This window comes from Panicum virgatum, chromosome 1K (assembly GCF_016808335.1).
Source record: "Panicum virgatum strain AP13 chromosome 1K, P.virgatum_v5, whole genome shotgun sequence".
NCBI classification, from domain to species: Eukaryota; Viridiplantae; Streptophyta; class Magnoliopsida; order Poales; family Poaceae; genus Panicum; species Panicum virgatum.
In genome coordinates this window covers 22,185,457-22,213,446 of record NC_053136.1, presented here as the reverse complement: position 1 = coordinate 22,213,446, position 27,990 = coordinate 22,185,457, and the positions used below count along the sequence as shown (strand labels likewise).

Sequence of the window (27,990 nt, the reverse complement as noted above, 5' to 3'; positions counted from 1 at the left end):
ATCTACTTGCGGGCCAAGAACCCCCGGAGGCATTTCGCCCGTTTGGACGTACGGGCACGGCACCGTCAGGAGCGGAGGCGCTCCGGCCATATAAACCACGCCACCAGGCACCACCCACTCCGTTTCCGCAGCAGCCTTTGCCACCCACCCGCCGCCTCGCCTGGAGCCATGGCTGCTCCGGCGTTCCACCTCCTCCTCCCCCTCCCCGTCCTCCTCCTCGCCTCTCTGCTCCTCCCCACCGCAGCCGCGGCCGCCTCCCACAACCCCCACGGCGCGCCGGCGACCCACGCCCACCTCCTCCACCACCACGGCCACGGCCATGCCCACCACCACCGCTCCGCGTCCACGATGACGGCCACCGCCCGCTTCGACACCGCGCCGTCCATGCACCAGAACCGCATCGAGTCGGAGGAGAACTACCGCCAGTCGCTGCGCGTCCTCGACCCCTTCTTCACCCCCGCGGCCGCCCAGGCGCCCTCCGGCGAGGAGGCCGTGGCGGCGATGGGCGCGGCCGCGGCGGACGCGGAACCGGCGCCGATCGAACTGCCCCAGCCGCCCTCGCCGCCTCCTTCCTCCGTCGCCGCTGCGGATCTGCCCCCGCTCGCGCCGCAAGCGGAGGACCCGAGGTGGTCGGCGCCTGAGGCCGACTCCGCTCCTCCACCCGTCGACGAGCCCACGGCCACCACGACGACGACCCTTCCGCTCCCCAGCCCGTACCGCGAGACGGCGAGCCCACCACCTCCCGCCCACTCCGCGGCGGCGGGGATGGTGTCCTCGGGCGACGACCTCGGCCTGCAGCAGCTCGCCAAGGTGCTCGCGTCGCTGGGGTACAACGAGATGGCGTCGGCGGCCCCGCTCCTCGCCGACTCGCCGTCCGTCGCGACCTGGCTCGGCGCGATCACCGTCTTCGCGGCCCCCGACATCTTCCTCCAGGCCGCCTGCCCCGGGTGCTCGCGCCGCCACCTCCTCCTCGACCACGTGGCCCTGGGCTACTTCCCCTACGCCGAGCTCACCGCCACGCCCACCCGGAAGCTCCCGTCGGCCTCAGTCGGCTTCTGCCTCGACGTCGCCGCAGAGCACGGGCCCTTCTCCGTCCGCCACGCCATCCTGTACGTCGACGGCGTCGAGATCTCGCACCCTGAGCTCTACGACGACGGCCGCTACGTCGTGCACGGCATCCACGGCATCCTTCCGCCGCTCACCCACGGCTCCTGCATCGAGGGCGCGCACCACCACCAGGTCCATGTCCACCACCACAACCGCCGCCACCACCACCTCAACGCCAGATCGGCTGCCGCCTCCGCCGCAACCTCCGCCTCCGTCGTGCGCACCATGATCCGCGACGCCATATCCCGCCTGCGCGACAGCGGCTTCGGCTTCGTGGCGCTGGCCATGCGCGTCAAGTTTGCTGAGCTGGAGAAGCTGGCGAACCTGACGGTGTTCGCGCTCGACGACCAGGCCATCTTCACCGGCGGAGGTCACAGCTACGTCTCTGCGGTGCGCTTCCACATCGTCCCCGGGCACCGCCTCACCCGTGCCGAGCTCCTGCGTCTCCACCCCGGCGCCATCCTCCCCACCCTGGCCGGCGAGGACCAGAAGCTCGTCATCACCCGCGGCGCCGCCGGCTCCGACACCGACGAGGTCCGGATCAACTACATACCCGTGAAGGAACCTGACGCGGTGATCAACTCGCGCGTCGCCGTGCACGGCATCTACGTCCCGTTCCCCCGCCTCCACCTCGCCAACCTCGCCGCCTCGGTGGCCGTCGCCTCGGCCATCCAGATGAACGGCAGCTGCGACATCGGGGAACCCTTCGGCGACTGCGCCTCCACAACGATGACCTCTGCAACGATCCCGGCTGCTCAGGGCTACGGCGAAGGGCAATGATGCGTGAGCTCCCGTTCGTTTTCTTCTTACTTCTAGTAACTACTACTCTACTAGTAGGATTCTCAGCTTGCAGTTTCAATTCGTTGTTAGATGAGAGATGAGTTTTTGGTGATCCGATTGATAGATGTTCATGTCGCGTGATGAAATGTACTGTACCGCACTCAGCGCATGTTCATGGTGAGTGATACCTTGATGGAACTTCTGGTGGTGTACTGGTGGTGATGTTTTGCTTTGGAAAATTACCAAGTTTAGTTCTGCACTAGTTTTGCATCTGTTTGCTCTGTTCTATGTCCTGTATTTGCATGTGTGCTCTCTGCATGTCTTGTAGTGCTTCTAGTAGCCTGTTGATTTTTATCCACTTGTGATTGATTACTGTGAATTGCTAGATCTCAATTTCATCATGATTTTCTTGGAACACTCAAGTTCAAATGCTGAAGTGCTCATATCCTGGAGTGTATGTGTTTAGCACTAAAATCATTCATCATGTGATTTACCATTTGCTGATTGTGATTATACCTCAATTGCTTATGGTTTGCTTGGATCCCCAGAGTCCTTTGCTAGATGCTATAGTTTGCAGTGAGTTGTGTTGTTGGTATTTGGGAATTAGGATCAGGTAGTCGTACAAAGGGTTTGAGGTTCGTGATGCATATGATGGTTCATATACAATGTCGTGTTAGATGTTTCTTAACTTGGATCGAGTATTGCGTGATGAATGAAACCTTAGTTGAATTGAAATTCGAATTGTACTGCCGTTTCCATTGTGAAATAACCATGGTCTGAAGCGCTCATACCATGAAGTATGTTCATCAGTGAAACCAGTAATCATGTGATTTATCATTTGCCATTCCTGATTGTGATTATTTCTCAATTGCTTTTGGGTTGCTTGGAGCATCCAGAGTCCTTTCCTCAAAGCTAAGTTCACAGCTTCGCTGCTGAATGAGAGGCACGTTGTTGTTTAGAATCGGGATAACGTTCATCCATATGTTTGAGTTACTGTGAAATGCCGTCTTAGGTAGTTCTGAAATTGGATAGAAAATAGCACATGTATGAAACCTGGTGTTTGCCTCCTGCATGCGGTATCTTGTGATAGTTCTGAAAGTGGTGTTTATTATATCACCCAATTGATGAACGAACTTGGAAAGAAAATTAACAATTGGATGAACAAGGAAAGAAATTGGAACAGCTTGTCCTCTGTTGCCTGTACTCGCCTAGACCAAGATGTTCTGACGTTCCATTTTTTAGCAGTATCTTCAAGGTCCCAATTCCTTTTTCCAGTAGGGGCAGAGCCCGAATTTCATTACCGAGCAGCAACGAAATTACAGAGTTTTCAGAGTAGCCAACATAACGTACAAAACCTGAGTCTTTAGAAAAAGTGCCTTTGGAGCTACCGCGCTCAGAAAACAAACGAGGAAAAAAACTGCCACCCTCACCGAGCAGAACGAGTTTATACTGCATGCACAACCAAAAGTACTAGATAAACCACTAGCTAACGAGGGGAAATGCCGAGCCACACAGAACAACTGGAAGCCGCCACAGGTCTTCGTCAATGAAGCAGCACCAATCCAGTGTCATCGCCGTACGCCTGTGTGTGAAAGTGCAGCGCCGTCTTAAGAATAGTTGCTGCACCGCGTTCGAGCTCCTCCTTGCTCTATCCTGCTTGTAGACCTGCCCAATAGTTCAAAAAGGAGCTAGCTAAGCAAACAATCTCCGTTGGGGAGCTGATTAGTTTCTTTTCGAAGCAGATATTATTCCGTGTTTTCCAGATCGCCCAGCAAAAGGCTGCCAATCCGATCATGTGGAATTGTTTCCTTTGCGGTAAAAGAGTCGAAGTCCAGAGCCAGAATTGCCCAAAAGAAGTAGGCCTGTGGTTAGCTCCTAGTACAAAGGCCACCAGGCTCCAAATATACTTTGCGGTATCGCACTCAAAGAAAAGATGATCAATCGATTCATGTTTTGAGCAAAAGGTGCACATCATATTTCCTGACCAATTCCTCTTTAGTAGGTTGTCTTTGGTAAGTATAGCATTGTGTTCGATTAGCCACATCCAAATCTTGATCTTAAGAGGGAGCTTAGCTTTCCAGATCAAGTTATAGTGACCTCCATGATCGTTAACGCAAAGGTGCTCATAGGTTGACTTGACAGAAAACGAACCATTGCTTTCCCATCGCCATTTGGGTGTATCACCATCATTATTAACTGCGAAAGAGGTCAGCATGTCCCTCATCTCTCTAAGTTGAACTTGAAGATCCTCATTCAGCCACCTTCTAAAAGATAATCTCCAACTTTGCCTTGCCATGCTTGCAACCGAGCCCTTTGCCGAGTGTAAAAAAACAGTAAGCAAACTTGCTTCTTTGACGAGTGTTTTTATTTTACGGAGTGGTTTTCTCGTGGCACTCGGCAAAGAGCTTGTTTGTCGAGTGCCTGAAGGATTGCACTTGGCAAACTATTTAGCACTCGATAAAGATGGGATTTCCCACGTACTGCCTCAAGGTGTTTGTAAACATTTTGGTGGTTTGTTGTATAGCTAAACCGGTTATAAATAAGGCGTACAAGTTTGATGTAAAGAGAATTAGTCTGAAGCTATTTTTTCGCAGATCATATCCAATTATATATATTGAAGTTATGATCTAAAGATTCTATGCTCACCTATGAAATGGCAAGCTATGATTATGGGTCGAAGGAAACAAAAAGAAACTTATAGTAATATAATAAGTTCGTCCCCTTTTTTTTTGATAATTTAGCCTCAATTAGAATAGGTCAATTGTTACAGCTTGCTAGCTGATCTGCTGATGTAGCAGAGGAAGACTGCAAGGTACGGTTACAAGTAGTATTGCATGATACGGTTACACTGCTACAAAATTATACCATTTCACGCGATGCTAGTATTGTTACTCAGCATTTCAAAATTTATTACATTTGAGGTTTTTTTAAAGAAGTATAGAAAGGTAGCAAGAAAAGGCACAGCTCGCATGGGCACGCCGGACCGATAAATCAGTTTAAATAACTATATTTTGTCTTTTTTAACTAGTATTTGAAATAAAAGTTAGAGAAACTTTTCTGTACAAATAAAATGATTTTTTTAGTTTTTTTTGGGTCAGGCCCCTGCCTTAACTGCAATAGCAAGACCAAAAACATCTGTTTAAAAGCCGAAGGACCAAAAACAATCTTATTAGAGCCTCCGGAGCGCCTTCAGTAACAGAAATGAAACGAGAAACTGAGGTCATATACCCCAGGCCACTTATTTTTTTTGAAAAGCCGGCCACTTCTTCCATCTTGCCGCAGCCGCTTCATCCCGAGAGACTGATAAAAGAATTGCTGATACAAGCAACAGAACAAAACAAATTGGCGGTAGAACAGTTCAAAGAAGATGAGAACCAAGCCGTGGTAGGGGCACAGCAGTCAGCAGGTGCCAGCAGGTATCCAAGGGGCGAAAAGCATCCACCGGCCAACGCCCAACGCCCGGCCCAAGCCCCAGAAGCCAGCACAGCGCGCAGGCGCGGCCATCAACCGCCCTCCACCTCCAACTGTTAAAGGCACGTGGAACGGCGGCGGCAGCCAAGGAACGCGAATCCCCACCCCCCCCCCCCCCCCCCCCCCCCTTCCTTGCTCGGGAAGCGCGACTGCGCCAGCTCCACTCCCGGAATCCCCTCGCCCCGGCTCTCCCAAATCCAAAACCCTAGACGAAGGAGCCCAATCCCCTTCTCCCCCAGCACACCACCCCGCGCCGCGAGGCCGCGATGATGCAGATGCTGGGCCTCCGCGGCTCCGCGTCCAAGGACCGGGGCCGCGGGGGCGACGCGTCCCCGTCCTCCTCCTCGGCGGCGGCGGCGGCGGCGGCCGGGGGCACGGGGACCCCGCGCTCGCCGTGGACCCCGACGGCGTCCTCGCCGCGCTCGCCGTTCGCCGCCGAGGCGGGGGGCGAGGGCGGGGGCGGCCGGCCGCTGCGGCTGGTGTACTGCGACGAGCGCGGCCGGTTCCGGATGGACCCGGAGGCCGTGGCCGCGCTGCAGCTCGTCAAGGGGCCCGTCGGGGTCGTCTCCGTGTGCGGCCGCGCGCGCCAGGGGAAGAGCTTCATCCTTAACCAGGTTCGCACACCCTCTCTCGCCGCGGCGCCCTCCTGAGTCCACTCCTGCCCTGGTTGGTTACTAGTAGGTCGAATTGGTCAACTTAGAATCGGCGCCATTGAGGAGGGGGAAAAGTTGAAATTGCTTCTAGGAGATAGTGGACAGCTGGTTTAACACGATTTTGGTCCCACTTGGAGCTGGAAGAAGACATCACTTTTTGCGGGCTGTGCAAATTACAGATCATCAGAGAAATAACAAAGTAATGGTCTTTCGAAAAAGAAATGACAAAGTAATGGAACATCTAAAACATGATTTTTTTTTCTCATAGCATTTCTGCCCTGCTCTCTATGTGTTTCGGAAGTTGTTTTTAGAAGTACTTTTTCTAATTTTAGTAATGTGCTGGATTGGTTTGGTGGCTGATAAATTTTGACGAACGTGCTATTCTTCTGATTAAAAGGAATTAAAAGATGGCTAGCATTTCTATTTCTGTAATCACTATTAAAAAAACTCAAAGCAATGCTTATCGCTATATTGTTGTGAACTTGTGATGAATAATTGCTCCTGTGGATATTTGGTGTGACAATTTTGTCACATTATCTGATCTAGTGGAACATGGACCTTTCGCTCATATTCATTTTAGGGTGGTAAGTATGAGGACAGCAACAAGAATAGCACAACCCTTGTGATTTAAGTTCTATTTGAAGGATGCACCGGTTTTGTATAGCTCTACATCATTGATTAATGGGCTAGCTGGGCTGCAAAGTATTCATGCCAGACTGATAGTTTTGGGCTTTTGGCAGTCTTTTCAAACATCAATAATTTGTTGTCTTAAACATGTTCTTTAATACATCTAGCCTCTAGAACATGTTAAATAATATTGTCCCAACATCAAGAAATTATTATATTGTTGTCAAATGCCCTGTTAAAGTGGAATGATGCTTATTTCTGTGTTTGTGATAGCTTCTAGGAAGGAGCAGCGGATTTCAAGTAGCAAGTACCCATCGGCCCTGCACCAAGGGCCTTTGGATGTGGAGTGCCCCAATAAAGAGAACTGCCCTTGATGGAACTGAATACAGTCTTCTGCTACTTGACAGTGAGGGCATTGATGCCTACGATCAGACGGTGCGAAATATCTTAGGGAACTCACTTTATTTCCATCCACTTCTAAATTCTAGATATCTTCAGTGGTTGTTCTGTTGAGTTGTTATGTTTTTCATGATTTATGCTTAGTTTTCCAGTATGCATGAATGCATTTAATCTTATTTTATCTTTACAATGAAAAAAAACATGACATGTTTCCTCTTTTACAGGGCACCTACAGCATTCAGATTTTTTCTTTGGCGGTCCTACTATCGAGCATGTTCATATACAATCAGGTGTGCTTAATGGTTTCTTCTTTCCAAGCCTTTTGTTATAGGGTTGTCTCAAATTCAGCCCTAAAAATGTTGGACTGTTTCACATTTGTACTTACAATAATTAATACATAATGGCCATTATAACATGTATTAGCAAAAGCATTTCAAATATAAGAAAAGGTAATGGGCTTTGTGTATGTGTGCAAAACATGTACAGATTTTATGTCCTTCCACCTAAGTTTTATTGGACAGTGGTTGCCTAGTTGTCCAGCAAATAAATTCACAGGAAAAACCATCTCAAGCATCAAGAATATGCTTTAAACCAGATGTCTTGTATCTAGTATCTATACAGGCTTCTTGATTTGTGATGACATTAATAGCCTGACTAAAGCATGTGAGAAGGAAAATAACTGGTCACTGGTATTCATTGCAGCAGGAAAGTAATTAGGTATAGCTTTTATTTAATTTAAAACAAGAGGGGCTTAGACTAGTGGTGGCTGAATTCGAAATGAATATATTCTGTATGCAATCTAAAGTCTAGGAGTAGTATATGCACTTATTCCTATTCAAAATATATGATAATGCGAGCACATGGACATGACAAACATAAACTCTTAGTTGCACTGTGTGTTATCTCTTCACTGAACATGTTTAAAGGAAGAAGAAATATATTTTATTGCCCCGTGCAGATAGGTGGTATAGATGAGGCAGCCCTTGATCGCCTTTCACTTGTTACTGAAATGACCAAGCATATCCGTGTGAGGGCTAATGGTGGGAGGTCTACTGCATCTGAGCTTGGGCAATTTTCACCTATCTTCATCTGGCTACTGAGGGTAACTGGTTCTTTGATTTGGGAATGTTGTTTTTAAGAATTTCTTTGATAAGTTGACAGAATGGTTTTTCCCAGTCTAAAGAAGATATTTTTGTTAGGATTTTTATCTAGATTTAGTGGAAAATGATAGAAGGATAACTCCACGGGATTACTTGGAAATTGCGCTGAGGCCTCTTGACGGTAGAGGAAAGGATATTTCTTCAAAGAATGAGGTATTGTCATACTATATTTGTGTTGGTTTGAATTTCATATATTAGATTCAAATATTTTCTGATCTTATAGAATGATTTTTGCATTATTTTGTTTGCAATGTTATTTACGATTTCAATTTCATGTGCAAATTGTATTAGATCCGTGAATCCATCCGTTCGCTCTTTCCTGATAGAGAATGTTTCACATTGGTGCGCCCATTGAACAATGAAAATGAACTTCAGCGTCTAGATCAGATTCCTGTAAGCTCTGTTTTCTTCTATTTTCATTATGGAAGTATGCATGTCACTGCAATAATATTTTCTTTGTTTGGCACATTTTAAATTGGAATCACATTTACCAGCTAGAGAAATTACGGCCTGAATTTCAAGCTGGACTGGATGAATTAACAAGGTTTATTTTTGAGAGGACAAGGCCTAAGCAAGTTGCTGGTACAATCATGACAGGACCGGTACTAGCTGGTGTTACACAGTCCTTCCTGGATGCATTAAATAATGGTGCTGTGCCTACCATATCATCCTCTTGGCAGGTATTGTCTCTTCAGCGATGCCCTTCAGAGCATTTCTGTAATGTGTAGGGTGATGCATGTTGAGTGCTACAATGCTAAGCATAAAACAATACTCTGTGATAGAACCTTGTTGTTTTATTTTGTATAATTTTGGTGTCACCTCTCAACTATTTTTTTTTCTATACGAACACTTGTTTAATGATTTTAATTTCTAAAAAGACGACAAAAACAAAAGCCTTCGAGTCCCAACTAAGTTCAGGTAGGCTAGAGATAAAACCCAACATGAACCTCCAACAAAAAGTAAAAACTTATATAAAGTGAAGTACAATGGAAAAAAGGTAAAAAAGACAATAATAGCTGATCAACGTGAGAATGTGCAGAAATTTGGTTGTACATCATTTGGAAGGAGAATGGACTTTGTCAATTGGAATAGATTTATGCAAAAATTTCGGGACAAATGAAGCACATAAAAATCTATCCATTGCTGTCAAAGCTTACCTATCCTTGGCTTTGATGATGTAAACAGTAGAATTTCCTGGTAATTAATCACTATGAGATGTAGAAATCATTAATTTTTATTCTTTGCCTCTAAACCTCTGTAGTATTTTGCAAATTTTATTAGATAAGCAGCGTATTAAGAAAATACGAGGTTCGACAGAATATTGGGGTTGTGGTCTATGTTGACTGCTTCTTGTGCCATTCTTGGGTTAAACTGCCTCCTACATTTGACTGCAGAGCGTAGAAGAAGCAGAATGCCGAAGAGCATATGATTCTGCTGCAGAGATTTACATGTCATCTTTCGTCTGCAGCAGATTAGCTGAAGAAGTAAGTTTAAAGGTCAATTAAGTTTGGTGCATGCTCATACATTGCAAATTGTTAACTGTGTAAATTTAGGATGCTTTAAGGGATGCACATGAAGCTGCTTTAAGAAAGGCACTTGATGCATACAATACTGCTGCTGTTGGAACTGGTACTTCACGTGCTCACTATGAGAAAGTTCTTAACAATTTCTGCAGAAAGGCATTTCAGGTACTGTACACCTGTCATTTTTGTGTAAGATTATGTTGATCCTGATTTATTTTGTATTTAGTAAGTTATAACAAATTCCTTCACATTGCTTGGTTGACAACGTAGAACACATCAGTGTTTTATAGGCGTCGCCTAGGTGTCCGCTGTCCGGGCGGACCTAGCTCGCCTTGGGGAACAGTGACGCCTTTGTCGCCTAGGCATCCATGTGTACCGCCTTGGGTCACCTTGTCTCCACTAAAACACTGGGACACATTTTAATATTTCACAATGATATAGGTGTGTGACCATTGGTTGTTTATAGTGTCGAAGTTAGTTATTTAGCTTTAGTTTAGGTATGCTTTGATATTCCTATATGATCCTTAATCATAACGTGGTGATCAATTGGTAAGTGTTAAAACTTTCTTTGTTAATTGAAATTTGATGTGGAAGAAAAAGAGAACTTATTGATACTCTCACCTCATTGAGCAAAAGACATTTTAAATCTTGAAAAGACTCATGTTAAAGATTGTTCTTAAGTTGTATACCTCTTTGGTATGTTGTGCATTTCACAGCTCAATAAGAAAACATGGTTGTTTAGGTTCTTCCTAAGCATAAATTATGTGTGACTACTAAGCATGTTTAGGTTCTCACTGTTCATGCGGCGAACACATAAGCATGTACTTAACCCTTACTATGGTGATAGTGGAACTTGGTTCCAAGGTCCACCCACCCTGACAAACAGTTTTATCTTCATAACTCATACCAAATAGTTAAGGTGTGGTATATTCAATATCCAAATTGACGTGGTTTCTTCTGCACATGGTTAACTGTTTTACTATTTAGTTGAAAATATTGTTCAATTCCTCGTGGGATACTACCTGTCCAGTTTATATTTCTTTAACTTTGTTTAATCATATTTATTTCCTTTTCCATATGGCTTACTGGCGTGGATTAACAACTGTTCCATTGTCTCAGGATTACAAAAGGAATGCTTTCTTAGAGGCTGATAAGCAGTGCTCAAATGCTATACAAAATATGGAGAAGAAGATCCGAGCAGCATGTGCTGCTCCTGGAGTCAAAGTTTCTGCTGTGATTCAGGTATTTGTTCAGGAAAACATGCTTGAATCCGTGTAGCTATCCAGTCTGCCTAACCTGCTGTCTAACTTCTTTGTTGATATTTTTTGCCTATTTTTTCTGCTTATTTCTTTTTCTGCCTGTGTTTTTCTTAGATGTGCAATTTATGTTCCGAGTTTTGGCCAAATATGAGAGCACATTATTCTGTCAAATTTCCAAGAGCTTTTACAACTACTTAGATTGCACCCCTGCACAACGTTTTTAGTTAGTTAAGCTACTAGTTTCCATTCCCCTTTATTTTATGTAATGTTGAGATAACACAGTAAATTTTGCAGGTCCTGGAAACTTCACTAGCTGAATATGAAACTTCTTGTACTGGCCCAGCGAAATGGAGAATGCTTGCAGCATTTTTAAGACAGTGGTTCGTCCTGCCTCTGAGATTAGAAATTTCATGCTCATTTCTTGTTACCTTTTTTGGCTTAGTTGCTTTTAGAAGACCACAATGTTCAGTGTTTCTGTCACCAGATTATTATCTTTTGAGCAGTACGTTGTTTGTTAAGAGATACAACTTCCAACGTATTGTGTTACCAGATTATGTTGATTTAACAAGTGATTGAAACATTACCTTTTGCTATGCTATTGGCACTTATTTTATTGAACTTCTCTCTATTTTAAGTGATAGGACACCTTTTTGGAAGAAATTACATGCCGTTTCTTGCAAATTTATTGTTTTGTGGGGTTTTATATTTCTTGATAAAACCAAAACGGACAATTATACTATATGTTTCTAAGTGATGATTTTATGGATTTTTTTTACACAAAGTATAAGTACTGTGACTTAAATCCAATTTGTAGACACACTACACTGTTGCGCATATCAACTGATTGTGGTATCTGGTAATAAAATTGTCATAAGATTAGTACCATATCAACTGATTGTGGTGTCTGGTAATAAAATTGTCATAAGATTAATACAATTCAGCTGGAGCTATTTTGTTCAAAACTTAGCATTTTACTCTGATATTTTTCATTAGTTCTCCTGAATTTATTATTTGAATGAATCGCTCTATACTGTTTGTTATTTTCTAAATTTCAATCTGTTGATTCCTTGTCATCTCCAAGGATCTGATAATATACTTGTTCTAGTTTGGAAGGGCCAATATTGGACCTCTGCTTGAAGTTAATAAATGAAGCTGAATCAGAGAGGACTTCTTTTGCTCTAAGATGTCGGTCAAATGAGGACCAACTGGAACTTTTAAAGAAGCAACTTGAAGCTAATGAGGCACACAAATCTGAATATCTCAAGCGCTATGAAACTGCCATAAGTGAAAAACAGAGAACCTCTGCTGATCTTAGTGGGCATCTTGCAAACCTGAGGACCAAGTGTAGCACATTAGAAGAACGCTGTGTAAGCATATCTAAAGAACTTGACCATGTCCGACATGAATGCATTGATTGGAGAGCAAAGTATGAGCAATCTGCTTCTCAGGAAAAAGCTGAACAAGATATATATGTTGCTCAGTTGGCCTCTCTTGAGTCTAGATACAGCTCTGCAGAGGGAAAGTTGGGCGCAGCTCGTGAACAAGCAGCCTCTGCCACAGAGGAGGCTGCAGAATGGAAGAAGAAATATGAAACAGCTTCTCTGCAGGCTAAAACTGCATTGGAGAGATTAGCATCAGTGCAAGAACAGATTAACAAAATTGCACAAGAAAGGGAGAATGCTATAAGGGCAGAATTTGCCACACATTTGGAGGAAAAGGTTATCTCTATTTTTTTAAATTTGTTTGATGTCGTTGTTATGACATTTGCATGTATACATGACATCTCATTTCTGACAGGAAGAAGAAATAAGGAAATTACTTGCAAAGATTAGACAGGCGGAGAGTGAAGAAAGTGTATTGACGGAGCGCTTGCAGGTGATGATGACTTTTCTGTTAGCATTTCAGTCTTCCCTTGAATCGCGGCATTCTGTTATATGCGAATGATTGTTTTTAATGCTTGAACATTATTCAGGTTGCAGAGTCAAAAACACAGGGCCATAACAAGGAAACTGCAGGCTTGAAGGATGAAATCAAAGAATTAATGAACAAATTAGAATTTCTAAGAGATAGAGTGGTATCATATGAAAAGCAAGCTAGAATGCTTGAACAAGAAAAAAGCCATCTTCAAGAGAAGTTCTTGTCTGAATGTAAGAAATATGATGAGGCAGAACAAAGATACAAATCTGCAGAAAGGGATGCAAAGAAAGCTACTGAGTTGGCTGACGTGGCTCGAACAGAGGCTATTGCATCCCAGAAAGAGAAGGATGAGGCACAGCGGTTATCGATGGAAAAGGTAGCAGTTATTGAGAGAATTCAAAGACAGGTTGACAGACTAGAGCAGGAAAAAGTTAATCTATTGGGTGAAGTCCAGAGGATGCGTAGTTCTGAATCTGATGCCTGGTCCAAGGTTACTTTGCTTGAGAGTAGGGTTGCTGAGAGGGAGAAAGAAATGGATGATTTACTGAGCCGTAGCAATGAACAAAGGTCCAGTACTGTCCATGTCCTCGAGAGTCTACTGGAAACGGAACGTGCAGCTAGAGCTGAAGCCAATAAGCGTGCGGAGGCCTTATCTCTGCAGCTGCAATCCACCCAAGGTAAACTTGATGTACTCCATCAGGAGTTGACATCAATCCGTCTTGCTGAGACTGCACTTGATAGCAAGCTTCGGACCACTACTCATGGAAAAAGGCTGCGAGATAAGGAAGTAGGCGCCGACTCTGTCCACGATATGGACATCGATCCTCCAGAGAGGAGTAGAAAAAGAACCAAGAGCAACACAAGCCTGTTAAAGGGTATACATACTGATGATGGTGGTTCTGTTCATATGGGAGAAGACAGTGTCACAGTTAGTACGGATATGAAGGGCGGCAACTCAGATAGTTACAAAAAGTTAACCATTGCAAAACTGAAAGAGGAGCTAACCAAGCATGGATTTGGTGCTCAGTTGCTAGAGCTAAAGAATCCTAACAAGGACATACTCGCGCTTTATAAGAAGCTTGTTCTGTGCGAGTAAATTGCCTCAAGTACTTGTCTGCTTCTTTGGCCGTGTGAAGTATGTTCCCGAAGTGTACATTTATCCAAAGTAGTGTGGGAATCAGTGTAGAGTAGGGTCTCCTAGAAGCCTATATATTTATAACAAACTGATGCCTAAATTGTTTCCAGGGCATCCGGTTCAGCTGGTTGGTTTGTATTTTGGTGGTGCATTTGCGTCCGTTGGTTTCTGGCTTGTGTCTAGGCTAGTGTATTTGGTAGCTTGCTGATTGTGTCGAGTTATGACATCAGGCTTGTGTATTAGTGCTAGCTTGACAAGCTAGGTCTTATATTACCCAAAGCCAACGCTTAAATCTTTGAGTCTGTCACAGCTGTGTAATACTTCGGTTGCGTGGTATGTGGATTATATTTATATTTGATTGTGTTTTCTCCAAAACGACGTAGGCATTGTTTGTTTTCAGGGACAAAATAAAAAAGAATCTTACTATTTTAGAGTATCAAATAAAATTTGTTTATAAATTTTTTTTGTCAGCTGAGTGTTAATTCGATAGACGAATCTAATGAGCTTAATTAATTTATAATTTGTCATAGTGATGCTATAGTAACTATCTACTAATCATGAATTAATATATTTCATTAGATTTTTTTTGTAGTTTAGTTCTAAGATTCTACAGTTAATTTTATAATTAATTTTTATTTAATATTTTTAAATATTAAGATTTTTTTATATGATATGGATTAAAATTTAGCTCCCCCAGCCAAACAACCTCACAGCGCATCCGGTAGGCCTCTAATGTCTTGTTGGGCGCGTTGGTAAGGAGCCCCATGGCAAGGAGCCAGACATACTCGAGTGTTTCTCGGTCTGGGTCGCCCTAGTCCGAGAAATATAATCTTTTGACTCAGTGTGCTGAACTCAATTTACAGCTAATAGTAGATGGGCAAGTTCAATCTTTGTCTTTACAAATTTCTAAAAACAACAGAATTTTTCTGCAGTATATTGACTTTTGGTCCATTAGAGCATCTCCAAAAAATACTCTAAATCATACTCTTCATATTACAATTTAGCTACCCATCTAGCTAATTTTGACTCTCTATAAGTCTATGCTATCCAACAGACTCTTCTTTTCCCATGCCGCCGCCGATCCCCATCGCCACCTCCGGTTGCCTGGCCTCACCGTCCGCCGCCCCTTCCCTGCCGTCCGCGCCTAGGACGGCATCTCCGGCGATCAGGGCCACGCCGGCGGGTTCAAGCTGGAGGTGGAGCAGCTCCGCGCCGCGCCCCGCGCGCCTCCAAAGCAGCGGTCCGCGCCGCCGCGCCCCGCTGCCGGCCGACTCGAGTGCGGCGCCGGCGTCGTCCGTCGCCCGTAGCCTCTCCACGAGCTCCACGTCCACCTCCTGTAGCAGCAAATCGATCTCCGGGAACAGAGGTGGTTGTCGACGCCGTGGTACGTGGCCGGCCATTGGAGCGGAGCTAGACCCAGCGGGCCATGGGAGCGGAGCTCGACCCAGCCAGTCATGGGGAGGTCGACCCCGGCGGCGAGGGGGAGCGGAGCTCGACCCCGCCGGCCAGGGGGAGCTCGATCCCGCCGGCCAGGGGGATCGGAGCTCGACCTCGCCGGCCATGGAAGCTCGACCCCGCCGGCCAGGGGGAGCTCCACCTCGCCGGCCATGGAGCTCGACCCCGCCGGAGGTCGGCGCTGGGGAGGAGCTGCCGCCGCCGCCGATTCAGCCGCGACGCAACACGCATCCTCCTCCTCCACCACCTCCCCGCGACGTGCGCGGCCGGCGGCGCACCTCCCCGGCGCGGGCATCGGCGCGTCCTCCCCGGCGGCCCGGCGCGGCTCAGCGGCGGCGTCCTCCACTTCCACCTCCCTTCCCACATCCCGCCGTGCCTCCTCCACCTCCCTGCGGCGCGGGCGGCCGGCGGCTCACCTCCCTGCGCGTGCGAGTGTCGGCGCGTCCTCCTCAGCGGCCCAGCGCAACTCGGCGTCCTCCTACTCCACATCCACCTCCCGCCGTGTCTCCTCCACCTCCGCTGTCCCCGGGCGGCGCCCCCCTAGCCCGGCTTCGCCTCGCCCAGCGCCGGTCCTGCGCGGCCTCGTCCGGCGGCGGGAGGGAGCGGAGGAGGGGGGAGCTCGCGAGAAAGGGGAGGTGAGCGCGCGGGAGGGGGCTATAGCGAGCGCGAAGCCTCGGAATAGATGCCGAGCGCGGCCGCGAGCATGTCGAGCCGGAAAGCGAGCAGATAGACATGGCGAGTCTGTTGGAAGTCGATTTTACCGTCTTTATTCTTTTTTTTACCGATCGGTCTCGTTTGAAGAGGCCATTGGAGTTGCTCCTAGTAATCACCGCCAGGTGGGTACACTCAACATACGCCCCCCTCTCTAGCCCGTGTAGTCATCTTCGATCGGGACTTTGACCGTGTGCAGCTCGTCCGTCCGGGTTATCTTCAATTATATGACTCGACCCAGTGCAGCTCTTATGCTCGTGCGCTCACGTGACGTCATGTAAATGAGAAAAAAATCCGACTCTAAGCAACCAGAGGAGCGCCTACTACCTGGCCAGCAACCACAGGAGCGCGTGCCTGCAAGTTCCGGTGATGCTAGCGTGCGTGAGCAGTGGCGGACGCAGGGCTCAATCTTGCTCTTCTTCCTCCTCCTGCCTCCCCTTCCCTCCTTCCATCTTAAATTCGTAGGGGGCTCCATAGAGTTCCTGGGGGTAGGGGTGGGGTGGGGTGGGGTGGGGTGGGGGGGGGAGGGGGCTCGAGCCTCCCTTACCCACACATTGGATCTGCCCCTATGCGTGAGGGCGCACCTCGTAGTGGCGAAGAGAATCAGAGATGTAGCTGCTGGTGCTTGTCGACCTGCAGGTGGATTGGAGCTCGTCGTCTGATTTGGTTGCTGGATAGGAAATAGGAGAGAGAGGATTTGCATTGCAGGAGAAATAACTATTAGTACCAGGTTGTCTGGTACTAAACGGTAAATGGCACGTTTAGTACCAGTTGACACTATTTTTGGAACATGTCAATATGATAAAGAGGCAGTCGATGAGGAATGAGCCCACGTTCCAAAAAAGGATAAGAAACGTATTGGGCCAATGAGCGAAAAAGACATCGTGGCTGATGGAGCTGAGAAGGAGCTGACAAGATTACGTCGGCAAGTTATCTCGTAGAGTCGTGTCGTTTATGCTAGGAAGTATGTTTTCTTGTGAATCAAGTCGTATCTTGCCGTGATCAGCAAATGGGGTCTAGGTTTAAGCTATAAATAGTAGACCTCTGGCTTTTGTAAAACTTGATCAACTACTTCCAATAAAAAAAATCTTTACATTACGCATCTACTTTTCATGTCGACGACTTCACCAAAATTTAGTTGAAGTAGCTTTATTTTTTTTCTCTTTACAAATTCTTCTCAACAAGTGGGGCTACATTGGCTTTGATCTCCAACTTGTCGGTAAGTTTCGAGTTGAGTTGCGTAGATAGGCTCAAGGTTGACGGCGCATCGCTTCTTTATTTGTCTATGGCGCTCAATTTATCGAATACATTAGATTTCAGGTTTGCAGCATATCAGTCTTACCTAAACTGATTTGTTCACAATTTACCGGTAAACGTTATCAACTTGTTAGATTAATCCATTTAGTCTAGCTTATTTTAGCTTTGATCACAAGTTATCGATAATTGCTTAGATCTTGCAAGCTTAATCCGTTTAATCTAGATTGTTTCAATTTTTTTTTACCACAATTTATCCAATATAGATCTGTTCACCGTCAGCTTCCTTTGTGATCTCATCACCATAGCCGATTGGATCTAGATTTAGATGTTGTTCTTAAGCTACGTTACTTTAAACGCAGCTTGCTCCCTTAGATCGACTATCCGAAAGCCTAAACGCAGCTTGCTCCCTTAGATCGACTATCCGAAAGCCTAAACGCAGCTTGCTCCCTTAGATCGACTATCCGAAAGCCTATTGCTGACGTCATCGATATCGGCTGGTTAGCCGATAGCCCCTGAAATTTAATGTTTATCTTTTTTTTGTCAATCACAGATCAAATTGACTGGCATGCTAGCGCACACCACGCGCAACGACTTGGGTTCGGTACTACGGAGCAGAGTAGATCTCCCCACCATAGCGTATGTCGAACGTGAGGATCCGATTGACGGATTTTAGCGTCAACACTTACTAGGCATTGTTTGTCCTATTAGAATAGATTAAAAGTAGGACGGCATACACGGTGTGCGTGGATGACACCGTATCATTTTTTCTAGGAGGTTTTCAAAAGATAGTTTTCCTTGGGTACATGCGCTTGTTGGTAGAAGGACATACGTACCGAAGTATGGTGAAAGAAAATAGGTACCGAAGTAAGAACTTTATGTTTTCCAATGGCATGCCTGAATTACATTCTACTCCAGTAAAATTGGACAAGCACTATATTTTCGATATGTTCCGGACCATCCAAGTCACTAATGGGTAGAAAAAGAAAGATGAGAAGAGAAAGAGAGATACGAAACCCACTAAAGGGCGTACCATTCAAGAAACAGTCCATCTTCTACAAGTACTTGTCGTATTGGATGAATCTTGAGATCCGCCATGCAATCGATGGTATGCATCTGAAGAAGAATGTGTTTGGTAACATAATTGGACTCCTTCCGGAGAAGACACATAGGAAGATGAATGCAAAGGGTTTGGACAAGAAACTAGCACCAAAAACGAGATTGCATTAAAAATCCACCATAGTGCTTTGAATGCGGAACTAAATGTTCTAAGAGAGTGTGTCGATCTGAATTTCTTCACAAGAAAAGCTCCACCTCGTTTGAGCACTCAATGCGCAAGATGGTTGTTAAACCCCTTAGGGTTATCTTTGGGAAGCGCTTTTGATAGGGTCAAGAGGGATTTCAAGAATTGGTGGTTTCTTTTGGCAAACATAATCGGAGGTATTTCCTAAATTTTTCAAAAGCCTCAAATTTAAAGAGGAAACACTGAAGATTGAATTTTTTCTTCCTCCGGTGTGGTGATTCGGGTGAGAGCGTTAGGGTTGAAATTGGCAAGGTATGGAGAAAGGATTCTTGTTTAACCGCAGATGTTTCCTTATGGCTCGACAGGACTTCTACCTGGAGCGATTTGGTAGAGGACGCGCGGGCAGGCACCTAGTGTTAATAAATTGTCGAACGAGAGAGTATTTGGTCACCAGCAACTCGAAGGAGCAGCTATATATATATATATATATATAGTATTGCTATATGGTACCCGGGTACCGAATACTTATTCAGTACCCAGCAGCACCGCGTCCGCGTCCGCAGGCTCCAGGCCCCTGTCCGCTCACGCTCAGGCTCCCAGGCCAGGCCCAGTTTTTTCCACGCCGATGCCCGGCCCAGTTTCCAGTGCCGAGGCCCCAGCACAATCACATCTCGTCAGCTCCCCCACTCCAGCCACGATAGCACGTTCTTTTCGGTTACCCCAAACTCGTCCGCTCGCCTGCTCCGTACCACCCGCCGCCGGCGCTACTCCTCGACCCACCACCTTCGTCGGCGCCGCTCCTCAACCAGGCGCCAGCGGCCTCACCAGCCTCGCCGGAGCACGATCCCACACAGCCAAGGGCCGTAACTGCAGAAGTAGCGCAGCACGGTCCACACGGATGGTGTCGTTCCGGTTGCGGATCCCGTCCATCGGCGCACCACGGGACCGATTCGTTGGCACCTCGTCGTCATCCATGCTACCAGCGTCCTGCTCCCTCCTTAGTCCATGGAAGCGGCGGGCCATGGTGGAGTGCCCCTGGCTGTCGAGCTGGGATCCACGGAGGCTGGAGGTTTTTCCATCTCCTTTTTCGTTCTTTTTTTATTACCTTCTCGGTGAACTCCTTGTGTGCAGACGTTGTGACTGTTTAATTTATGTTGATAACCATTCTTGCTTTCCTTGGACGTGGATCTTGCAGTTGCTGGCTGATTTTGCACCTATTCTCACCGCCTCACCGGCACTGACTCCTCCTGGATCAGGCGTAGTAGGCCTAATGATGGATCAGGCGTAGTAGGCCTAGGGAGCAGCTGATCCCCACTGTCTGGCTGTATCGATGCTTTCTCCCACAACCAAAGATGGCATCCAGTTCCCCAGGTTGTCTTCCCGTTTGTTATCTTTGCTTCACCTGTCTGGACATGGCGTTGATTCCTATTTTAGTTCCGTTAGAGATTGTAGTATAAAATCAATTTCTTTTTTGTGTAGTCACATCTATAAATTCTATTTGCCTGTGATCTTTGACAAATCCCAGAGATCTCCATCCTATTCTCAAAATTTCCACTTTACTCTGATCTGAATATTTATTAGTTATGCTTCCTGGTTCGAGCTAATAGTTTCATCAATGTTATTTATCCTCTTCTCACTTTTTTTGTATTTTTTTGCAGATCACAAGCGCTTGCCATCAAAGCATCCTCATCCATCTGCTCTTCATGATTGCTCACATAGGTAGTTTCTTCTACAATTACTGATTTCTACAAAGCACCCCAGCACCTTTTCGCAACTCTTTATGCTATGTACTTTCTAAACAACAAAAGCCTCCTAAGCACAATATGTATTTACCAGCTTTTATGTGCATTAATTTTTCAGAATATGCAGTATCAGTTCTAGCTGAGTTCACTGGTTAGTTTTTTTTGGTTTATATGGAACGAAATTGTAGCATGTTCATGGTCAGATTACAATCAGAATTCTAGGTGTGCTTGATTTTAATCTGCTAACTGCAGGGGGAAGAATAATTATATAGTCAATTCCAAAGTCATCTCAGTATACATATGATGAAATCATAATAAATGGTTGCATACTCGTTTTCAATGATACTTCTCTCCACCAAGTTCATGGCTTTCTATATCACGTCTTCAATTTTTGTGTATGAATTTTTGACTGCTGAACTTGGTGATGCTGACCATGGTGTTCCTCTGCAACGACACTGGCATCACCTGTGACCATGCTGGCTGCATGAGATTTTCGAGCTCTGGGATGGCAAGTTCAAGCTGCCGAGCGACCGTCATGTTGCATGTGGAGCTAGCCTTGTTCCACGAGGGGAGGAAAACCGGGGGTGCGACATGACTCGGACGGCTCCGGGGCTCGTTCTCGTCGGTGGAGATTGGACGCTGGGGACCAAATGCCTATTTGGAACCCGGGGACTAAATAGTGCTGCCCTATATATATATACCTATGTGCTATACTACACCCTAGGTGTAGAATAAGTATTCTACACCCAGCACCCAAACCAACTAGCCCACCAACCATCCTCTTTGCCCGACCCGATCCAACCTCCCACTTGGCCCACGGCCCATCCACGAGTCATGTTACTACCCACCAGGCCACCACCCTGTCCACGCTAACATGCTGCCCAAACAGCGATTCGAGGCTCGATTCAGCGGCGGCGACGACGACGCGATTTCAGGTGGCGCATCCCTCCCGCCCAACTACTCCAGCGCACCCTAGCGCGGCGTGGATCCCAGGCAGCGCACCCGAGCAGCGGCGGGAGCCCAAGCGGCACGCCCTCCCGCACCCTTGAGCGGGGACGACGACGACGCCCGTGGCTTGTGCTAGCCGCTGTTCTCCATCGAGTTCTCGTTCTTCGCCGCTACAAGTGGGTAAGCACGCGTCCCCTCCGCCCGCTTGCTTTTCCGGTGTATCCTTTGTAGATTCGGCTCGGATTGGGATCACGATCCAGTAATTTTTGTGCCAACGTCCAGTATCAGTAATTTTTATGTAGGTCAGTATTACCATGTTTTTTTCCTTAGGCTCAATAATATTTCCCAACACCATATTTTTTGTGATTACTGAATGTTGATGATGAGCTGAGTAGTTAGTACAATATTCATCTTTAGTCCAGTAACTTGTTAGCTCAAGTACAATTGCTCTTTTTATGTTAGGTCCGTTAGTTCAGTACCACACGTGTGTCAGTAAATTTTGTTCATATGATCCATACATTGGTTTTTGTCGTAGTATTTCAGTAATTTTTTTATGTGTTCAGTTGTTATTATCACAAATTATTCAGTAATCTTTAGTTGGTATCATAAATTCTTCAGTAATCTTGTTTAGGCCCATAATTTTTGGATTTTGCCCAGTACTTTATTCTAGTTGTCCAAGGTATATCAGTATCATTGATGGAAGCTATTTTTTTATCTATAACAGTGATGTAAATGCCAAGGGTTAAAATCAAAGGCGATCTTCCTAAAGGCATCAAAGGTATATCATTGAGGGATAGCCAAGGTGCCGAGTTCCGATAGACCCCACACAGACCCAGCCTCGAGATCTTGAGATAGTCCTGCAGATGCTGCACTGGACACAGTCTTAATCGGAACGTGCAGCTGTAGGCTGTGGTGATGATGAGATAGCTACACCAGCTACATTCATCCCGAGCTCACTAGATGAGGTATTTAGTAATTTTTCTACTTTCAGTAATACTTTTTTTTGCTTAGTTTAGGCTCAGTACTATATTATTTTCAGTAGTTGTGTTAGCGTCTAGTATCAGTAATTTTCGGTCACTACTAAACATTTGATGCTTTGAGTTAGTACAGTAGTTCTGTAGTCATTACTGAACTACTGGATGAAATAATGAATTTTTGGTCAACATCTATTATCAGTAATTTTTTGTTTGGTCAGTAGTACCATGGCTTTTTTCCTTTGGCACAGTAATATTCGTAACACCACTTTTTTTTTGTCGGCAATTACTAAATGTTGATGCTCTAAATTAAGTTGTTAGGACAGTAGTTTAACCCAGTAATTTGAGCTAGTTGTTTAGTTTAGTAGTTTTTTTAATAGTAGCAGCTCAATTTCGTTCTGCCTTTTTAGTTTCAGTAGCCCAGTAATTTATGCTAGTGTAGTTTTCAGTAGTGGTTCCAGTAGTTCAGCTGTTTATATGCGAGCTTGTAGTTTCAGCAAGTTTCCGACACTGTTATCAAACTTATATCATTAATAGTCTATATTTTTTATATGATAGGGGTGTAAACGCCATGGATTAAAATCATAGGCGGCATTTTAAAGGCATCAAAGGTATATCATTGAGGGATTGCGGAGGTGTCGAGTTCCAGATGGACCTCACACAGACCTAGTCTCCAGATGCTTTCGTGGTCGCGACATAGGACACAGTTGAATTAGAAACATGCAACTGTATATGGTGGTGATGATGAGAATACTCCAGCAGCTACACTCATTTTGTAGATCTTTTTAGACTACAAGAGACTGTTAATTTGTGACTAATATGTATACAGATTCATGCTCACCGCCAATTATATGTATATACTTGGATTTTCGGTAATCTAGATAAACAATTATTCAGTATATGCACTTCCAGTAATTTTGTATATTTTTGAGAAATTGTTTTCTAGTAATACCCATGTACATGCTTGGATTTAGTAGTGCAGAGTTTCAAGTACATCCAATAATACCTATGCACATTTAGATTCTGTAATACATCGTATAATTCCAATGTATGTCTTGGATTCAGTAATACAGATATCATCTAGTAATACATGTTCATCAACATTGCTGGGTCTTTCGCCTTGTGCGCCTGTATACATTTTGTCATGCGCGTTCTAGGCATGAGCTTGTGGTTATGCTAAAGCACAATCCACGTAAAAAGTCACGCCGTCCATCCCTGTTGTTCTAGCACAAACCATTGCTTTTTTTTGCACCTATCATGCTTTGATGTATTTGATGTCCTGTGGTCATCCCCCAACCTTCGACTTGTGCTTCCCCCTATAGAACGAGCAATTGAATTTTCAGTTGATTTTATCATGTTCTTCTTGGTAGGAAAACCATCAAGCTCGGTGTACATTCCGTAGAACTCATATGCAGCATAGAATGGATCAAATTTGGCCTCATAAACTACTGAAAAATACAAGACTGAAACCCTGATATAGCTTCTCAAAGTACTAAAAAGTATAGATGATTGAGAGAGCTTATACTCCCCTGTTTTAGAAACTACTGAACTATCCGATCAAACAACAAAATACTAGACTACTGAACTACATGAGATTGAATAGAGCTCAGCGACAAAAACTAGTGAAACTAAAAAAATACTGAGCTTAATGAATTTCATATTCAGTAACTCAACATAATTTGAATAGGCTTATTACTAAACCATCCAAAGCTAGATAGTTCAAACCCTGGCGAAGCTTTCAGTAATTTTCCACCCGCCAACCTGCTCACCTCGGAGCTCACACACGGCCGCCTTCAGGTACAATGCTGCTGCTTCCCGCGGATTAACTGAAATACAAGTACTACAATACTCAACAATTATAGAATATTGCTACGCAATAACTAAAAAATACTGAACTTCAAAAACTAGCGAATAGAATGCATTTTTCTGGTGATCTGACCATAACTGGAGAATACATTTCTTTAGTAATTGAAAAATTGGACTACCGAGCTAATTAAAAAGACCAATGAACCACCACCATCACACGGAACAAGACAAATTATTTGGACTATGGAGCTACATGAAAATTTTAGCATTTTAGTAATTAGTATTTTGGACTATCGAGCTACATGAGAAAAATTATTTTAGCTATGACAGTAATTTTAGTATTTCAGTAATTTAAGAAATTATGTATTCAACGGGATCATTTTTAAGTGTTTCCGGTAATGAAGTGCACACTCGATAAACATGTCGGATCCATCAAATTACTGAACCATCACTTTGTGTATAATACTAAACTGATCAAAATTACTGACAAAAAAATACTCAACCATCCCTATCCAATTACTGAACCATCCATCCAATTTAATGAACCGCCGAGATGTATAACACAAATTACTGAAATACATCACATCAAAACATACAGAGACCAGTCAGTCGAGTAGGGTAATTACTGATAGAAGATGTTGCGTTCTTCAGTAATTTTTTGAATTCCAGTTTGAAGGTTTCAGTAATTTGCAATCCCCAACCTGTTCTCCACGAATTGACCAAAATTACAACAAAATCACTAGGGATAGAGGGATTAGGGGTCCCTAGAGGGCTCAATTATTGAGGTAGATGTGGATTAACCACCAATCAATGCAAAATAAGAGAGATCAGAAGGATGGAGGGAGGAGGAGGAGCCTGATTTGAGGAGGATGTGGGGAGGAGGAGCTCTGGCTCGCGCCCACGCGGTGCGCCGCGTGCGCTGCCGCGCCGCCACTCGCCCCACGCCGGCCGCGCCGCGCTGCGCTACTCGCTCTGCTGCGCCTGAATCCGCGCGCCGCGCTGCTACCTGCGTGAACTCGCGAGCGCCGCAGAAGCTAGCGCAGAACGGCTCGCGCTCGCCGCGCTCTCTGCGTCTCCCGAGACGCGGCTCGCGCTCGTGGGCTGGAATAGGTGGACGGGGTGCTTGCTTGCAGGCTGGTCAGTAGATGGGTAGTTGGGCCTGGCCGGTGAAGGAGTGGTTGGGTGTAGAATTCTATTCTACACCTAGGGTGTAGAATAGCGCTGCCGTGTGTGTATATATATATATATATATATATATATATATATATATATATATATATATAGCTCTAGCTAAACGGCTGGCCAGACTCCCAACAGATTCAGAACAACCACGCACAGCATTTGCACAACGTGACCTCGCTGTTGGCCGCCGTCATGGACGCCAAACGCCTCGCCGTCGTCGTCCTCGCCACCGCTCTCGTGGTGCTAGGCAGCAGCAAGCACTACACGGCCGACGCCGAGAACCGGCACGTGTTCCTGGACTGGGAGGTGTCCTACGCCGTGCGGTCGCCGCTGGGCGTGGCCAGGAGGGTGATCACCATCGACGGCCGGCTCCCCGGGCCGCTGCTGAACCTCACAACCAACGATGTTGCCCACATCAACGTCGTCAACACCCTCGACGAGCCGTTCCTCCTTACATGGTGCTTTTTGTCACCCAGACCTGCAATGCAAGTTTATGTTGATTAATTAATTTACCTCCTGCAGGCACTGATCGGTGATGAGATCCTCTGTGTGTGTGTGTGTGTGTGCCGCGCAGGAATGGTCTCCAGATGAGGCGGAATTCGTGGAACGACGGCGTGGCGGGGACCAACTGCGCGATCCCGCCGGGGGAGAACTGGACGTACGTCTTCCAGGCCAAGGACGAGGTCGGCAGCTTCTTCTACCGCCCCTCGCTGGGGCTGCACGCCGCTGCCGGGGGCCACGGCCCCATCCGCGTCAACAGCCGGCCGGTCATCGCCGTGCCGTTCGCCCAGCCCGACGGCGAGTTCGACGTGCTCATAGGGGATTGGTACAACATGGACGTCAAGGTGAGTTGTTCTTTGGTAGCGCGTGCTGCTCTACACAATAATCATGCAACTAACCTGCATGCGTCAATGTCGTTTCTGCCATGTATGTTTCTGGAGCAGGAGATGAGAGGATACCTGGACAGAGGCCGTGATCTGCCGTCGCCAGATGGAATTCTCATCAATGGCTTGGGCCCTTATGCAGCCGATTTCACGTTTAAGCCAGGTAGCTCGCTGTGATTGCTTTTCGTGTGTGTTCAATTCCAGTTCATGTTTAGACAGTTATTAGTACACTTCTCAAGCTGTTTTTACATGCTGCTAGAAATTAAAGTTCAAAATTTGTTTGGCTGCCAGGGCGCACGTACCGTCTGCGCGTGTCGAACGTGGGCACGAGGACGTCGCTGAGCTTCCGGATCCAGGGCCACAAGCTGCTGCTGGTGGAGGCGGAGGGCACCTACACGCTGCAGAAGCACTACGCCTCGCTGGACGTGCACCCCGGCCAGTCGCTCTCGGTGCTCGTCGCCGCCGATCAGACGCCCAGGCCTTCCTACTACATGGTCGTCAGCTCGCTCTTCGTCGAGCCCAAGCTGTTCGGCGTCGCCAACGTCCTCTACGCGGGCTCCGGCGGCCCGCAGCCGCCCGGCGCCGCGCCTCTGGAGGACCTGTCGTCGCACAACGGCTACAACCGGTCCATGGAGCAGGCGCGCACCGTGAGGATGAACCTGACCTGCGGCGCGGCGCGGCCCAACCAGCAGGGCTCGTTCCGCTATGGGCTCATCACCGTGTCCCGCACGCTCCTGCTCCGGAACGGCGAGGCCGAGATCGGCGGCCGGCGGAGGTGCACGGTGAACAGCGTCTCCTTTGCCGGCGCGGCCACGCCGCTGAAGCTCGCCGACCACTTCGACGTGGCCGGCGTCTTCACGGTCGTCCCCGGCAGGCCCGAGAAGAGGCGGCCCTCGCTCGGCACGGCCGTCATCGACGCTCGGTACAGGGACTTCGTGCAGATCGTGTTCGAGAACAGGTTGCCGTCGCTGCAGACGTGGCACCTCGACGGCTACAGCTTCTTCGTCGCCGGGTTGCAACCTTTGCTATGCTTTGCGTGCATTCGTTTTCAAACGATTTTTTCTATGTGCGCTAACCAAATCAAATGTGGCAATTTTGCAGGATGGGTTGGGGCAAGTGGAGCCCGGACGCAAGATCAACGTACAATCTGGTCGATGCCATTTACCGTTCTACTGTCCAGGTAACACTGATCATAAGTTCAATGCGCTTTAATGGGTTCCTAAAAGGTTTCTTCGTCTCATCTATCCGGCATGTGTTCTTGAGCAGGTGTACCCGTCAGCATGGACGGCCGTGTTGGTGTCTCTGGACAACGAGGGGATGTGGAACCTGAGGTCGCAGAGCCTGGACAGGAGGTACTTGGGCCAGGAGATTTACATGAGAGTGAGCCAGGGCAGCTCAGAAGTCCCTGACCCTAGGGATGAACTGCCAATGCCTCCAAATGCTCTCTTATGTGGAAAAGCAAAGTCTTGGAAGATACGGCGAGCATGAGAGGCTGGGACCTGCCTACCAAGCCAACATGCGGCTTTTTTAGAATTTGGGCACAAATGATGTCCTATTTGTATGTAATAAGTAATAGAGAAATATTTGGCAGGCTACTTCAAAATTTCACAACTAAGGGGGTGTTTGGATCCAAGTTGCTAAACTTTAGCTCACTTATTCACATGTCAAATAGTAGGATTAAACATGAGCTAATTGTTGATCCAATTACAAAGATGACAGCTAATTAGTCAGTAGAGTCCATTAGACTCTTTGATTAGCTC

At 46.4% G+C, this 27,990-nt stretch overlaps 4 protein-coding genes and 2 long non-coding RNA genes across 6 annotated transcripts; 5 read left to right on the top strand and 1 right to left on the bottom strand.

Annotated features, from left to right (window-relative positions):
- Positions 1-105: 105 nt before the first annotated feature.
- On the top strand, positions 106-2,149 carry LOC120699553. Its single transcript, XM_039983565.1, has one exon. The coding sequence runs from the start codon at positions 169-171 to the stop codon at positions 1,885-1,887; it is 1,719 nt and encodes a 572-aa protein (XP_039839499.1). The 5' UTR covers positions 106-168; the 3' UTR covers positions 1,888-2,149.
- A 3,331-nt stretch (positions 2,150-5,480) lies between these two features.
- LOC120699547 (guanylate-binding protein 7-like) lies at positions 5,481-14,406 on the top strand. Its single transcript, XM_039983552.1, has 14 exons — positions 5,481-5,972; positions 6,912-7,073; positions 7,262-7,327; positions 7,996-8,139; positions 8,237-8,350; positions 8,489-8,590; positions 8,692-8,877; positions 9,592-9,681; positions 9,751-9,885; positions 10,840-10,962; positions 11,274-11,359; positions 12,085-12,697; positions 12,777-12,854; positions 12,952-14,406. The coding sequence occupies exons 1-14, from the start codon at positions 5,625-5,627 to the stop codon at positions 13,990-13,992; spliced, it is 3,288 nt and encodes a 1,095-aa protein (XP_039839486.1). The 5' UTR covers positions 5,481-5,624; the 3' UTR covers positions 13,993-14,406.
- A 4,966-nt stretch (positions 14,407-19,372) lies between these two features.
- LOC120699534 lies at positions 19,373-23,387 on the top strand. Its single transcript, XR_005685480.1, has 5 exons — positions 19,373-19,763; positions 19,890-20,065; positions 20,353-21,564; positions 22,109-22,349; positions 22,917-23,387. It is a non-coding gene; the product is annotated as an uncharacterized LOC120699534 (long non-coding RNA).
- Positions 23,260-24,629, bottom strand: LOC120699542. The gene is made up of 2 exons (XR_005685484.1): positions 24,128-24,629; positions 23,260-23,674 (listed from the first exon to the last, which is right to left on the bottom strand). It is a non-coding gene; the product is annotated as an uncharacterized LOC120699542 (long non-coding RNA).
- A 909-nt stretch (positions 24,630-25,538) lies between these two features.
- Positions 25,539-25,898, top strand: LOC120653852 (L-ascorbate oxidase homolog). The gene has a single exon (XM_039931541.1). It carries the CDS (start codon positions 25,539-25,541, stop codon positions 25,848-25,850), a length of 312 nt encoding a protein of 103 aa, XP_039787475.1. The 3' UTR covers positions 25,851-25,898.
- On the top strand, positions 25,626-27,839 carry LOC120651776 (monocopper oxidase-like protein SKS1). Its single transcript, XM_039929398.1, has 5 exons — positions 25,626-26,191; positions 26,291-26,393; positions 26,522-27,242; positions 27,332-27,410; positions 27,497-27,839. Exons 1-5 carry the CDS (start codon positions 25,934-25,936, stop codon positions 27,716-27,718), a joined length of 1,383 nt encoding a protein of 460 aa, XP_039785332.1. The 5' UTR covers positions 25,626-25,933; the 3' UTR covers positions 27,719-27,839.
- The last annotated feature ends 151 nt before the right edge of the window (positions 27,840-27,990 follow it).